This window comes from Boleophthalmus pectinirostris, unplaced genomic scaffold, assembly GCF_026225935.1.
Source record: "Boleophthalmus pectinirostris isolate CB_2022bp ecotype Guang Dong unplaced genomic scaffold, ASM2622593v1 HiC_scaffold_18, whole genome shotgun sequence".
Lineage (NCBI taxonomy): Eukaryota > Metazoa > Chordata > Actinopteri > Gobiiformes > Gobiidae > Boleophthalmus > Boleophthalmus pectinirostris.
In genome coordinates, this window is record NW_026571133.1 from 8,686,821 (window position 1) to 8,702,342 (window position 15,522).

Below are 15,522 nucleotides of genomic sequence, written 5' to 3' on the forward strand. Positions count from 1 at the left end.
GTTGTTCATAACATTATAATATTTTTGTGAAAAAAATAGTTCATCAATTAAAAAAGATTTCTGCAATAGATTTGCGTTTTTCTGCACAAATATTTGAACTTATTGCTATTTTGGGGGTATATATGCCATGAGTTTTCTGATCTGGACACTTTGGGATCAAAGTAGGCCGGATACGGCCCCCAGACCAAAATGAGTTTGACACTCCTGATTTATACTGAATAAATGAACGATTAAATATTTGAATGTTTGTGATTTCAACATAAAGTGTGAATGGAGTCTGTGTTCGTGATATAACGGTCGGGTTAAAGAAAAAGTAGGAACAAATTGGAGATCAGGATGTAATGTGACTGTGCTTGTGTTACGACTTTGTGTCTGTGCTTATGCCATAATAAGGACGGCAAGATAGGGTCATTTTATTCATTTTTATTTAAAAATATCAATTCCCCCCCCCTTAAAAAAAATTATAATAATAAAATAAAAACATTCACAGCGTACAGATGAAGCAGGCGTGCAGAGAAAAGCCACTTACTGGCTCCATCGCAAAAAAAAAAAAAAAAATCTCAAATAGAATGTACCAAACTCGCAATAACCCAAAACCACAAAATGTTTTGGGGGAATCCGTTGTGTTCCACTGGCCCTTATGTTTCGAATCGCGCCAAATCCGCAAACCACTTCCCGAAGCAGTCACGTGGTAAAGCCTTTAATAGATCCATGGTAGAGCCGTTTAGTGAGGCTTCGGATGTCATTATTTTTGGCTCCTCACCCAAATGAAGCAAGCCTCGATATGCGGGGGGGAAACACCCCCTTCATTACTCGACACAGGCTTTGAAGCCTCGGCACATCTCGTAACATCACTACTTATCTCACCTGTTAGTTAGCACCAGGCCCATGTCACGGACAAGCTACATTACAATCAGATCTGGAAAAATCATCCATTCCACTCAACATTTACTAGAGACGTGACGTAAAAAAATAATCACTGATTGTTGAATGTGATATTTTACACTGTATTCAGCTCTCTGACACTGCCTATACACTTTTGAATGTATAAATACAATGAGTATGATAGAGAAAACAGAGATTATTTTGCCATTTGTACCTGACAGAACTGCAGAGACACTAAAAAAGGTGAAGACAACTGGATCTGTACTCACAGTAACAAAATCTGCGCAATCTCACACTAGGCTAAACACCTTACACCATTTTGGGGTTTGTTTATTCAAAGATCATTTAAAGGCAAACTTGATGAAACCAAAATGGCCCCATCAGTCTGTTCTCACCTGGCCTCCTCCATTAGGGTTAAATCATTGTCTATAAACGTCTTCACTCTTGCCTCAGTGGAACATTAAAGAAACCTGATGCCCTGGAGATGAGACAAGCTCTGACCGACAAATGCATTATCTGAAATCAAGACACACTGGAAAACAAAGTACAAATCTGACAAAGTAAATATGTACACAGTCATATTAAAGGGCCCATACTACACTCTAATCTATGTATAATATTGTTTCCTCATCAGAAACAGACCTGGAGTTGTGTTTTGTGTTACTCACACATGTTTAAACCCAGCACTTCACCTTGTGATGTCACTGTGTTTTTTAACTCCACACACCTTCTCTAGAATCATTTAGATAATTTCAACCCTGGAATTACCAATCTTTACTTAACTAAAGGTAAAAGGTTTGTTTGTTTTCTATTTTGTGTTTAAATGAAGAATGGAAAAAATGGATAACGGCCGTTTCCCGTTTACGTGACTTCCGTGACTGCGATGCCAGACTGAACCAGGACTGATCCAGGTCCAGGACCAGAGCAGGACCAGAGCGGGACCATGCGGACTCCGAGCTTTGACTCTGAGCCTCCGCGGGGTCCGAGCCTCAGCTTCGAGCTCCGGCCCTGCAGTGGGCTTTGAGCCTCCGGTCTGGTCCCGGTCTGGTCCCGGACCTGGATCAGTCCTGGTTCAGTCTGTAACTGAAACCGTTATCCATTTTTTTCCATTCTTAATTTAAACACAAAATCGAAAACTGAAAAAACAAATCATTATCTGTTTGTTTTTTTTCATTTTGGCTTTGGAGACAAATAACAAAGAAAACAGTTGTTTTTTTCTTGTTTTCTTATTTTAGGTTTTATATTGAAAAACCAATGGACGAATGATAGACCCCGGAAGTTGTAGACCGCACACTAGCCAGTCAGAAGAGCTGTGAAGCCATGACGTCAAACTCAAGAGCCTGTCTGGGTCCCTTTTGTGGTACAGCACAACAGTAAACAAAATGGTCAGATGGATGTAGACGAAGACAGACATTCTGTGTTGGGAACGATTCCCAAACAAAGAGCATGTTTGGTGAATTTTATCAAGCGGAAAGTCGTTATTGCCCTTCTTCCTACAAGATTTGGGAAAAGCTTAATATATCAGTTATCCCCGTTAGTGGCGCATTACATACCTCACCACCAAATAGCAGCAATTGGTTAAAAAAAAAAAAGTACCCGCCTACTGTCAAGCGAACAAATCCTAATGCTGCGAGGTCAGACGGTTTCCAAGAAGTGAGACCGGCTGATGAATCAAGCTGTTAACTTGAAAACTATGCTTCATGACATCCCAAGGTAGAGCATTTTGAGCTTTGGAGATGTAGACAGAATAAAAATGAAGGGTTACTTAAACATGTGTGAATGAAACAAAACACAACTCCAGGTCTGTTTTTGAGGAGGTAACAACATTATAACATCGCTGAAAGCTCACGAGGATCAGGTTTGCGTTATGTAGGACTTTTAACTACTTGCCTCAAATTTTAGTGGTGAGTGATATGGAAAGAAAAAAATCTGATTTTTTTATACAGGCTAGATTACAATGTAGATTTTCCTATAAAGCAGAACTAAACCAGGACAAAACATGATTTGAATACGACAAAGGCCCAAACAAAACACTTCACCTAGAATGAACCGGTTTCTCCAGACTAATCCTTATGTAAACTTGGTTCAGTCCTGTTTGGTCCTCTTACATTTTGGCCTCAGTTTTGATTAGATGTGCAAGTAAGTGAACACACCCATAACAAACCGGTATCTTAAAGTATAATGTCTGTAGCTCCCTGTGTTCAGGCAGCGTGTGATTATAGAGCTGGAGCCTCTTAAATAGCAGTGATGCCCGGACACTAATAATAGAATCTGATGCAGCTGTATTGTTATGGGCAGAGTCTGGGTGTGGACTCAAGCAACCTGTCTCTACATTATTTAGTCTTCTATTTAGGCTTTTTGTTGTATTTAAACCACAAAGAAATAAGTTCTTTAATTCCATATGACTTATAATAATAATAATAGTCGTGCTAAGTTTTGTATTGTAGGGATGTAACAATATCCAAATCTCTCGGTACAATATTATCACAATATGCATCTCACAGTACGATATTTATTGTGATATTTTGGAGAGGCTGATATAATTGTAAATAGAATGCTTTTTTGGTTTTTAAAATACCCTGAAAAGATTTTGGTATAAATTATTTCCGTCATAATCCCAAGAATTCAAGTAAAAAACATATTTCTTCATGTTGTCTGCACTGAAATGAATCATGGGCAATATCGGGAGTAACGCGTTATAAAAGTAACGAATTACTGTACTGCACTGTAACGCAGTAATGTTACGACATTACAGGGAAAAAAATGGTAATATTTTACTCGGTACAAATGTCAGTATCGTGCGTCACAATGCATTTTTAACCTGGATTGAAGTGGTGAATTTTTCTTTTTTCTTTATATAAATTTGCTAATATCACAGCAATATCAGCAGCGGTAAAATGCTATTGTTACAGTTCCGAATGTCTGGATGGGCCCAGAGGTGCGCCCACGTAGACCATCAGGTAACCCCGGGCAAAAGGACTAGCACAGAGCTCCACGACCCACAGCAGCGATCGTGCTTTGCAGACGCCCTGCTCCACGGGCTCGGGGTTGTTTCAGGGGCAGTCCTTGATTTCAAGTCCTAGTTCAAGATTAGTCCTGGTTTAGACCTGGTTTAGTTCTGGTTCAGCTCTGGTTTACTCCTACTTTATTCCTGGTTTAGACCTGGTTCAGTCCTGGTTCAGTACTCATTTAGACCTTGTTTAGTCCTGGTTCAGACCTGGATTAGTCCTGATTCAGTCCATATACGGCTCAAAAGTTCTGCATTTTCGCACGTTGATTGTTATTTGACGATCGGCCACAGTTGTTTTGGTGAGAGTAACTTAAAGTGCTGCAATAGTCGTGTAATGTCTTATATTTTAAATGCAGTAATATTGTAAAGTAATGATTACTTTGAAATGACAGTAACAAGTCATAAATAACACATTACAGTTTTGAAGTAACTTGCCCAACAGTGATCGTGGGATATGTAGTTCCCAATTTTTATTAGCTATTGGTAACATAAAACCATGAATTTAAGCAAAGGATTTTGTAGTTCAACATATTGTGACAGCCCACTGTATTATTGTGAGACTTTTGATGATATCACAATATTTCAGTTATTGTTACATCCCTTTTATCAATTGTACATGGTGAGCTAATTTGTAATTTGTCATATACTGTGTTTTGAACTACGTAAATTCTGTGGGCCAGTGTGAGTACTATTAGATGTTTTTTTTTGGATTTTTTTTAAGTTGCAGGTTTGGTTCTGGTTTGATCAATCCAGATGTAGACTTAATTTGGTCCTGTTCTAGTCCTGGTTTAGTTCATGGTTTACAGCAGTCTCACAACTTGATGTTGATGTAAGTATGGATGTGTGAAGTCATATGGCAGTAATCTGCCTTCCTATATTACACAAAATTGACACTTGTGAGCTTTAAGCCATGTTAGAACATTGTTACCTCCTCAAAAACAGACCTGGAGTTGTATGAAAAAATTGAAAACAGATAATGATTTGTTTTTTTCAGGTTTTGATTTTATGTTTAAATGAATAATGGAAAAAAATGGATAATGCCGTTTCCGTTTCTGTGACTTTCGCGCCGCATACAGACTGAACCAGGACTGAACCAGGACTGAACCAGGACTGAACCAGGACTGAACCAGGACTGAGTGTCGGGACACCCGGAGGTGCACCCGCGTAGACTGACGGGTGATCAGGATTGATACAAGTACCAGACCAAACCGGGACTGAGGCTGGGACTGAGACTGAGACTGAGACCAGACCAGGACTGACATCAGGCCCAGACTGGGACTGAGACCAGGAGTGAGACCAGGACCAGACCAGGACTAGGACCAGGACTGAGACCGGGCCCAGACCGGGACTGAGACTGGGACCAGGACCAGACCGGGACCAGACCGGGACTGAGACCAAGACCTGGTTTAGTCCTGGTCTCAGTCCTGATCACCCGAGAGCCTATGCGGGCTCCCCTCCCATTTAAACCCAAAATCAAAAACTGAAAAAACTAATTGTTATCCATTTTTTAATTTTGGTTTTGGAGACAAATAATGAAGAAAATAGTTGTTTTTTTCATTTTCTTATTTTTGGTTTTATTTTTGAAAAATGAATGAACGAATGATTCTTTAAAGTACGTATATGATTTTAATGGAATTGTCATTATTATCAGATCAACTACAGAATAAACAGTTTTCTTGTGATATGTGATACAAGAAATATTTTACAGCCATATTGCAGTATTTTTAATTGTAAGCAGCATATTTTTTCGAGTTGTTTTTCACACACGCATTGTTCTATTATAGACCCTTACCCCGATAGTGAAAGATGACTTCACCCACAGCCTTCAAACAGGTTTATTCTTACCCCCCAGTGCTCTGTAGTACTCAGTATCGAGGAGTCAGGGGAGGTGACTAAATCCTGGAGCAGAGCCAGACCTCCGCATTTTCCCCTCGCCCTCATAAAAGCTGACCATTTTCCACCATCATCACTGTTTGAAACTGTCCAAAGCAAAGACCCCTCAAGGTAAGGACTAGTTTACTTATTTTTATGAAGTAAAACAGTATTAATAAAATGCATAGTGACCATTCTTAACTACTGAAGAAACCAGACAGAATCATTTGTAGAATTTTGTGTTTTAAAATATGTAAACTATATATAAATGACCTTATATCTTCTTTAACCTTAATAATGACTTGCACATTCTAAACTCAGGCTAATTGATTATCTATAATCTATACGTAAAGTCCAATTGACTAAATAATGAACAGACTTTAATAATAACTATTTTATGGTATGTAGATTATTGTATTTTCTATGTAAAAGCACCAAAATCTCTCATTTTTCATTAATTATATTTTTTATTATTATTTAAATAAGATCCAGCCTATTCCAGTTATTATTATTTTTATTTTTTATTTTTTTATTATTATTATTTATTATTTATTTAAATACTGAGCTTTTTGACAAATTAGTAGAAATAACTGTACCAGCCAAGACTCTTTGGAAAATATCACTTGAAATTTTTATCTTAAATCTTCTTCTTTTTTTTTTTTTTTTTTTTTTCATTTTTCTTGTTTTCTATTTAAATACTTTATGTTGACCCAAAGAGAACAACTTCAATTTTTTTATGTTGCCAATTTAAAATCTATACATTAATTCAGAAAAGCGTGACTTTATTCTGTTTATTTAAGGTGATATTTTTACTGCTGATATTTTTTACATTTTTCCCTTTGAAGAGTGAAAACTTATAACTTATTTGTACATACAAGAACAAAATTACAGTTTGATTTGATGAACTGTATTTGACTCAAAGCGAAGAACTTGGATTTTTTATGCTACCTACTTAAATTTTTTACATACTTTCTACTTTAAAAAAAAAAAAGAGTGACACAATACCATTAATTTGAGGTGAGCAATTTTTATATTATGTATATTTTTCCATTTTTAACTCTTTTCTATACGCATAAAGTCCTGGTTAAACAACAATAAAATGACGTTTGATTGGCTGAGCTGCGTTTGTCATTCCAGGACCCTCACGAACTCCGCAGCCATGAATGTGAAGGGGGATAAGGTGAGTTGATCCATGACTTTGGACTATGGGCACAGTCTGTCCCTCCTGCTCCTGTCTCACTGCGGACGGTCCTGGCAGAGAGCAGGACCTGTCAGTGCTGTTATCACCTGTCAAGCTCTTTCCCCTTGACCTTAGACTAATTATAAAGCATTATCTACGGACAGGCGCAGAGAGGTGCGGGCCTGACACCAGCATATGTGCTTTACTGTATATGGGGATGTGTGAAGGTTTGACAGATAACAATGGTATAGAATGTGCTTCAGATTAGGAGTCACGGGGAACAGACTGCAGTCACATACACACTCCAAATCTGATCTTTAGAGTTTTAAGATCATTAAAATGAGATGTAAACAGCAAACTATCAGATTTGTTTCTTATTTTGGTCCCTCACATCAGATTTTGTGGTTTGTATATCATTTAAATAATCTTAAAGGTTGAGAAAAGAGATAATAAACTGAGTTTGGTGAGCATGGAACTGCAGCCAGTGTCTCAGGAGGTAGAGCGGTTATCTTATAAATAGGGCATAATGTTGTGCCCTTGGGCAAGACACTTGAACTGTTTGTTTGAATGTGAAGTGCAGGTCAGAGAGGCTCTTGGCTGTTGTCTGTAGGGAAAGGCTTGGTGTTTTTGGTTTGGCTGTGAAGGGAGCAGCAGAATATTCTCAGCCCCAGGGCAGCTGTGGCTACAGTTGTGTATTTTACCACCACAGTTATGTCAGTGATGCAAAGTCATCTTTAGTACCAATAAACAGCCATATAAATTATACACCATGTTATACAAGAGCTGCATATTTGTCATAGTTGTCCAAACTATGGCCTGGGGAGCCAAATGCGGCCAGCAGTCAGATTACCGGGGCCCTGGAGTTTGGTGAAATGACTCACCAACCACAACAGTACTTTTTCATTTATAGACCCAATACCACTTGGTATTAATGTTCTAAAGTCAAATTAAAGGCTCAGTGGCTAAGTAAGTAAATTTTTATTACAGCATAATGTCACAAAAACACTTTACAGATCATTATTCATTCACTCCACACCTGGTGGTGGAAAGCTACTATTGTAGCCACAGCTGCCCTGGGGAAGACTGACGGAAGCTCTGCTCCATCAGCCCCTCCGACTATCACTGACACACACACCACTTTCATACTAGGCAATGTGGGTGAAGTGTCTTGCTTAAGGACACAACAACAGTTTTCTTTTTGCCACTGTTGCCCCCCTGTGGCACCTGGAATTCCCAGTGATCTCCCATCCAAGTACTAACCAGACCCGGATCTGCGCTGTTATATTAAATACAGCTGTTTAAATACATTGGCTTTGTTTCAGTATTGCTCTTGTCCCTTGATAATGAGAAAAAGTCTGGGCTGCTCTAGTTTGTGTAATGAAATTTCATTATTCATGGAAAATTATTATTTGCTAACGAGGCAGAACAAGCCTCCACCTGACTGAAAGGTGGAGGGTTCATTCCTCACTCCGATTCAAAAAACTGTTTTGTTCTTTGTCATGATCCTACACCTGCTGGTCCCGTGTAGATTGTCTTGGATAATATGGCCGCCATGTTTCAGTCTGTCCAAAGACTCTCATTGCTTTGAATAACTACAAAATATTACTCTTGAGTTAAAGATGCATTGTGTAACTTTTCCGGTGGCGGGTCTGTCAACTGCTTTTCTCCATGGAAATGTTATTGCTTTGTCTGGAATGTTTCACAGTATGGCATTAAACCTCTCTGTCTTCATGAAGACCAAACCAGATCCAGTTATAGGTCAGATCTGTGGAGAGGCGACCCTGCTTACAGTCAGAATGCCTGCTTTTCTGGGTATTTATGAGCTATAAAAACATCTGTAACTGAATAAATGTAAAGTAGAGCTGTTTAATGTCATAGTGTGGAACATTTCCAGCAGAGCAATGACATCTCCATGGAAACAAGCAGGTGATGGACCCCCAAATAAAAAGTTACATAGTGCACCTTTATTGTTAGCTCGTCCTTTTCAAGTTGTAAATGTATTATGAAAATGAACATGGTTGATTTGAAAACAATATTTATTTCTTCCCACAGCCGAAGAGCAAAATTACGGCCTCTCGTAAGCTCTCTCTCAAAGTAAGTACAGTCACAATATTTTGCATCTTATATCACAAATGTAGGAGTTTGGGACCAGACTAATCCTGGACGTGGTGTTTTCAGATGCTCCTGTTGACCCGAGCGTCAGAGGATCTTCAGCGTGAGAGGCAGCAGAGAGAGGATGAGAAGAAGAAATACCTGGGAGAGAAGATGCCCCCTCTGCAGCTGTCCGGGAAGTCCTTGGACGAACTACAAGTGAGACCAGAAGCAACATCTAGAGTCTGGGATTCATATAAAGACAAGTCCTACCTCTTCACATGGGATTATTAGTGTTAAAGACGCATATCGGGTTTAAATGGACTAAAAGATTCTTGGTCATAGTAGTAGATTTATGAATTTGCACACTGTCAGTAGTTTAGAAATTGAAATATGTAAGAGACCTGTTACATAATTTGGTATCTTCATGGCACAAACTGATTTAAGAATATTATGTCAATACTTTTTCACATCGACTGCCACTTAAAGGTGAACCGTTTAACATTCCCTTTGTCTTTTAAATACTCTGTTATTATTAGTAAAATCTTGTCTTGTCTTGTTTATTCACAGAAAATTTGCAAACAGCTTCACGCCAGAATCGACGTGGTGGATGAAGAGCGGTACGACTGTGAATCCAAAGTCAACAAACACAACAAAGATGTGAGTAAACTTTTATGTGCATTATTATGAATAACTTCTAAAAGTGTCGAAATTTGTCCCATATTTGTTTTTATTTGCGCTTTAGTGATATTATTTTGAAGTCTTATTATACTTCCAGCTATACATTTTAAGATCCATCCATTTTTTATTTTTTTTTTGTGAATGACATACATACATAAAAAATAAACCGTGAATCAGATGTAATGTCAGTAAATTTAACCAAATCAGACCAAGTTACAGGTCAGATCTGTGGAGAGGCGACCCCGCTCACAGTCAGAATGTTTGTTTTTATATTATATACTAATAGAAAATATTCCTAAAATATGTAAAGTGTAACTTTCCTTGTGTAGAGTCGGCTATCTGCTTGTCTCCATGGTGATGTGATTGCTTTACCTTGAGTACATTAGATTAATTGAATAAATGCAAAACAACTAGGTTTAATGCCAAACTGTGAAATATTCCAAGGAAAGTGTTGACTTCTCCATGGAGACAAATGATGAAATAAAGCAAAGATACTAAACAGAGTACAATACTAATGTTCTGGAGGTTTGCTACTACTGTCTGGTTCAGTAGAGTTGTGATCGAGGAGTGTGCATCGGTCAGAATGCAAGGATCAGGTGGAATGATCTTTACTTTTCTTTACTGTAAACTTGAGTCTTTGGATGGGATGGGTATGTGAGCGTGTGTGTGGTTCTGTAAACAAAACAAATAAACACAATATTAGAAATAGACTAGATTAATAATAAAAATAATAACACATAACAATATAATATAACAATAATAATAATAATAGACAATATTGCGCAATACTAAAAATATAAATCCAAAATATATATTAACCAATAAGTACTGGGCAGCCACATGAAAAAAGTAGGCCTCAAAACCTCTACTACTAATGAAACTACAAACATAATCCCCAAACAAGACTGACTGAGGCATATAAACAAAAGACTTGAATAACATGAATTAAATAATAAGATAAAGTGCACATAAAACGAGGGGTGGCTTAGCGTCCGAACGAAATTTAGCATAGAACAACTTTAAACACTCAGTTTTTCATCAAACACCCTAATATAACATGGCAAAACACCCACCTGTCTCATGGACGCACACTACAATAAAAAGAAACAGAAATATAAGAGACAACAACACACTTCCGATGCACAGACTAATAATGAAAACACTAAACTTATCATTTAGTCACAAAAATGGCCGCGCTCAGGCTTGGTACTGCACCCTAACTGAATAAATGCTACAATACAGCCTTGCCTTCATAACAACTAAGAATAAAAGACATTATAAATAAAGTATTGTCTTAACTGGTCTTGTATGTACTTCCTCTTTCTCCTCAGATCCATGAGTTGAAGCTGAAGGTCCAAGACTTGGGCGGTAAGTTTAAGAAACCCGCCCTGAGGAAGGTGAGGGTCTCTGCAGACGAGATGATGAGAGCTCTGCTGGGCTCCAAACACAAAGGCTCCATGGACCTGCGCTCCAACCTCAAGTCTGTGAAGAAGGAGGACGTCAAACAGGATAAGGTACAAACATGACCACATTTTATCCAAAAGGTTCAGAATGATTCGTTATTAAGAAGCCGTATTGATAAAACATTTAAAACAAAATTCAATGGGAAAAAGTCCACAAAACGTTACATATATGGTAAAAAAGCAAAATCCCGTTTGTTAAGTGAGAGGTACAGAAGACAAACAGGGTGAGCTCGCACTTTCTTGTTCTTGTGGCTTTACAGCAACATCATGTCTTGGTCTCTTGACAGTGGAAGGTGTTTCTTGGTGAACAGCTGGTGCCTTTTGCTTTGGCGTTGACTTTTTAAATTCGTAACCAAGGTTGAGCGAGGAATCAGGATTTTGCTTTGTTGGCACTCCACATGCAAAATGTTCACTGCAAACTTGGGATGATTTCTTAGGCAGCCAAAAGGTTTCCTTTTTGGATCCTTCCTGTGTATCAATACTGCCCATCGCCATCGCCTTTCACTGTTTTTCAATTCCATTGCGAAGGGAAACAGTTTGAACGGAGGTTTGCGGTCACACACATCTGACAAACAAATTTCTCGAGACGTTTTCCGCTGTTAGGACATCCAACAACCACACAATTTTGATGTCCGAATCCCATAGCTAAAATATGACAACATCAGAACCAGAAACAAAAGTGATATGGTTCAAAAGACTTGAAAAGATCGACTTTGACAATAGACACATCCCACTGACCTGAAGTGCAAAGTTTGGGATGCATGTATTGGCCATTGTGAGATTCTTCAGGGATACAGGTATATTCTACAGTTCTAATATTTGCTTATTTTCTAGTTTAACTCCAATTTAGGCCAAGAAAAGTCCTTGCAAATACCTGATCTAGATCTGGGGATTAAAAACCCTTTGTCTCAGATTATTGCAACTAACTAAATTAGCATATTACATAATTAAAGCGTCCGTATTACGCTGTTTTCTAATCTATGTTATTACATTGCTGTGTTTCATTTACACATGTTAAAAGCACAAACCCTGACTAAAAATAAAGGGTTACTCAAGCATGTGTGAATGAAACAAAACACAACTCCAGGTATGTTTTTGAGGAGGGCACTACATTCAGAATTTTATACCTTTAAAGTTAGTGGTTAATAATAACAGATTCTATGACACTCCATAGTCAGATGAATAGTAGCCTGATTCATCAGCCGGTTTCACTTCATGGAAACTGTCTGACCTCACAGCATTAGGATTTGTTCGCTCAACGGTAGGCAGGTACTTTTTTATTTAACCAATCGCTGCTATTTGGTCGTGACGTTTGTAATGTCAGTGGTGTCCAAGTAATAGCCGACACAACAGCAAAGAAAGCAGAGAGTGAACATGTCTGTCAGTGATCATTGTTGTTTCTGTGAGATGAACTTCCAAATTAAAGGCGCAATAAAACATGCAAAGTTTGTATTTGACAAATGAAGTCCAAAGGAGGATAGTGTATGCGGTCTGTTATTGCAACTCGGGTTGGTTCAGCTCTTCTCTTATTGGCAGTGCACGGCAAGCCCCCAGTCTGGCCGTCCACAACTGGGCTCTCGGCGCATGATCCCAGCTTAGCTAGCTGGCTAACTTCCGTGGCCGTGGGCCGACCGAGCATGTAGTGCTCTTTTCTCCCACGGGCACACGCAAATGCATGCTCGTGTATCACGTGATCGCTTTGACCAATCAGAGCGAGAGGAACTAGAGCTGATTATAAAGCGTTTTTTAAGACAACTCAAGGATTTTGAGCGAGAAAAAGTTTATGATCTAAAAATAGGTAAAAATCGCCAACAAATCCGATAATTTTGAAAGCTGTAGGTGACCTGTCAGACGAACACGAGCAATTTGTGATCACATTGCCTCTATGAGAAAAATCTTGTCTCGGCCCACGGGACTTTTCTGCTGAAGTTCCAGTGAGTGACACTACGTCAACTGGAGGCAGCTACAAGCAGCAATACTGTATCCAGTTATTTTAATAGATCCATGGTGCACGGTCTACAACTTCCGGGTTTCTTGCAAACCGTCTAGTGTATTCTGATTCCTGACCAACTCACTGGAGAGAAATGAAATTGATCAGAGGCACTAGGTGGCACAACCTGGCTACATGAATAGTAACGTGAAAGAAGCGGCCCAGAGCAGCCCAGGCAAAAGAAACCATCGATAGTTATAGTTTCTGATAATGGGGTGTCAAACTCAAATTCACAGAGGCCAAAATTAAAAACTGGGACTGAGTAATGGGCTAAAATAAATATTTACTGAGAAATTTCAACAACATCTGCATGTTTTTTTTCCTTCTTTCGAGATAAGTAATGTTAAACTTTTTCTTATTAAAATAAATGTTTAATAATAGTTTTGTTTAAACACTGAATCCAGAACAAGCAGAATAAAATAATAATTAAAAAAAATTAAATAAATAATGTCTCTATAGCCTATCTGTAGCCAGCAGGCCAGCTCCAATACATATTTGATATAATCTTGTGGGCCAAATATAATTATATCGCAGGCCAAATTTGGCCCCCGGGCCTGAGTTTGACATGTCTGTCTTATATAGTCAGAGGACATTGGGCAAACTATCCGACAGCTGCTATACGAGAAAAGTGACATAAAGCGTATTCAGCTGTAATTCACGTCCAAGCTCTGGAAGACCGGAAACCTCCAAATTTCTGGGAACAGAATGTTGTAAATCTGTGCTCACATCTGGAGAAGAGCAGAGGAGGATTTCATGCTCACACTGTGTGTCTTTGAAAAGTGAAGAATTAAGTCAACAGTGTGTATTTCTGTGTAATTCCAGGTGCTTACGAGTGAGGTTGGAGACTGGCGTAAAAACGTGGAGGCCATGTCAGGAATGGAAGGTCGTAAGAAGATGTTTGACACAGGCGGAGCTGCTCAGTGAGGTGTTCAAGGACCGGAGGAGAAAGTACAACTGTCGACATGAAGCTGGGGCAAGTTTAAAGTGTTTAAGGGTAACATGAATGAAGAACTTTGAGCTTTTTACAGTGTTATAGTTAAAGTTATGAAGTTTTTTGTCATCAGAATTACCAGAAGGCGTCTTGTATTTGTGTATTCTCTGGCATTGCGTTTCTGTGTCGTGCTACCGTGTAAGTTCAAAGTGTATTAAAACTAAAATAATCTAATGCTAAACAAAAGTGGGTGGGTGGGTGGAAATGTGGGATTGTTTTTAATCTGTGTAAAGCACTTTGTGTTACATTTTTGTATGAAAAGTGCTTTATAAATAAAGTTTGATTGATTGATTGAAAAGTCAGAATATAGAAGCATAGAATAACTGAGTATGTCCAATGATATTTTTATTTGAACCCTCTCCTGTTTTGCTATAAGATGTTTGTAGAGATTAAAACAGAAATGAACAATGTGCTGACATAATAGTTTTCCTGTCTTTTGTCCATGCAGCTCTGAGGAAAAAAACAAAAAAGAAAGTAAGAGAGTAAATACAGCTAAATTATGTTGAAACGTGTATTATAATATTTTTATTATTATTATTATTATTATTATACTACAGTACAAATGACAAATTATAATAATTATTACCCTTATAATTAACTTTTTCAGATGTTTATAGCGTAAGTGTAACAAGGCCTAATTACAAATGTTACTCTGGGTGGGGTTTCTGGGTCATTGTGCCTTTTTGTGTAAATTATTTAAACATGTATTTTTAACTGGGTGGGATTATAATTAGCCTGATTCATCAGCTGGTTTCACTTTGTAAAAACAGTCTGACCTCGCAGCATTAGGATTCACTCGCTCGATGGTAGACGGGTACTTTTTTTTTAACCAATTGCTGCTATTTGGTCGGCTAAGCTTTTTCCAAATCCTATAGGAAGAAGGGCAATAACGTCTTTCCCCTTCATGAAATTCACTAAATATTCTCTTTGTTCCAGCTTTAAATCCTCAATTTCGGGAATCGTTGACAGGACAGAATATATGACTCTTCACTGATTGGCTGGTGCCCGAACTCACACTTCCGGGGTTTTTGCGAACCATCTAGTGTATTCTGATTCCTGACCATGGACATATTAAAATTATTAAAATAACTGTATAGGGTGTTGCTGCTTGTAGCTGCCTCCAGTTGGCATAGTGGACACTCACTGGAACTTCAGCGGAAAAAATCCCATGGCCTGAGAGAAGATTTTTCTCGTACAGCACAATGTAATCACAAACTGCTGGTGTTCGGCTGACGGGGCACCTACAGCTTTCAAAAATGTTGGATTTTGTGGCGATTTTTACCTATTTTTAGATCATAAACTTTTTCTCAGCTCAAAATCCTTCAGTTGTCTTAAAAAACACTTTATAATCATTAGCTC

At 38.3% G+C, this 15,522-nt stretch overlaps 1 protein-coding gene across 1 annotated transcript; it reads left to right on the forward strand.

The window, feature by feature from the left end:
- Window positions 1-6,565: 6,565 nt before the first annotated feature.
- On the forward strand, window positions 6,566-14,584 carry LOC110170322 (troponin I, slow skeletal muscle-like). Its single transcript, XM_055153306.1, has 6 exons — window positions 6,566-6,947; window positions 9,000-9,041; window positions 9,126-9,257; window positions 9,609-9,698; window positions 11,051-11,233; window positions 13,995-14,584. Exons 1-6 carry the CDS (start codon window positions 6,867-6,869, stop codon window positions 14,094-14,096), a joined length of 630 nt encoding a protein of 209 aa, XP_055009281.1. The 5' UTR covers window positions 6,566-6,866; the 3' UTR covers window positions 14,097-14,584.
- The last annotated feature ends 938 nt before the right edge of the window (window positions 14,585-15,522 follow it).

Excerpts from the sequence above, each read along its gene's own strand:
- LOC110170322 (XM_055153306.1), top strand. The coding sequence starts at position 6,867 with ATGACGTTTGATTGGCTGAGCTGCGTTTGTCATTCCAGGACCCTCACG. Across the intron at positions 6,948-8,999 it reads TGAATGTGAAGGGGGATAAG|CCGAAGAGCAAAATTACGGC; the intron begins GTGAGTTGATCC and ends TTCTTCCCACAG. Across the intron at positions 11,234-13,994 it reads AGGACGTCAAACAGGATAAG|GTGCTTACGAGTGAGGTTGG; the intron begins GTACAAACATGA and ends GTGTAATTCCAG.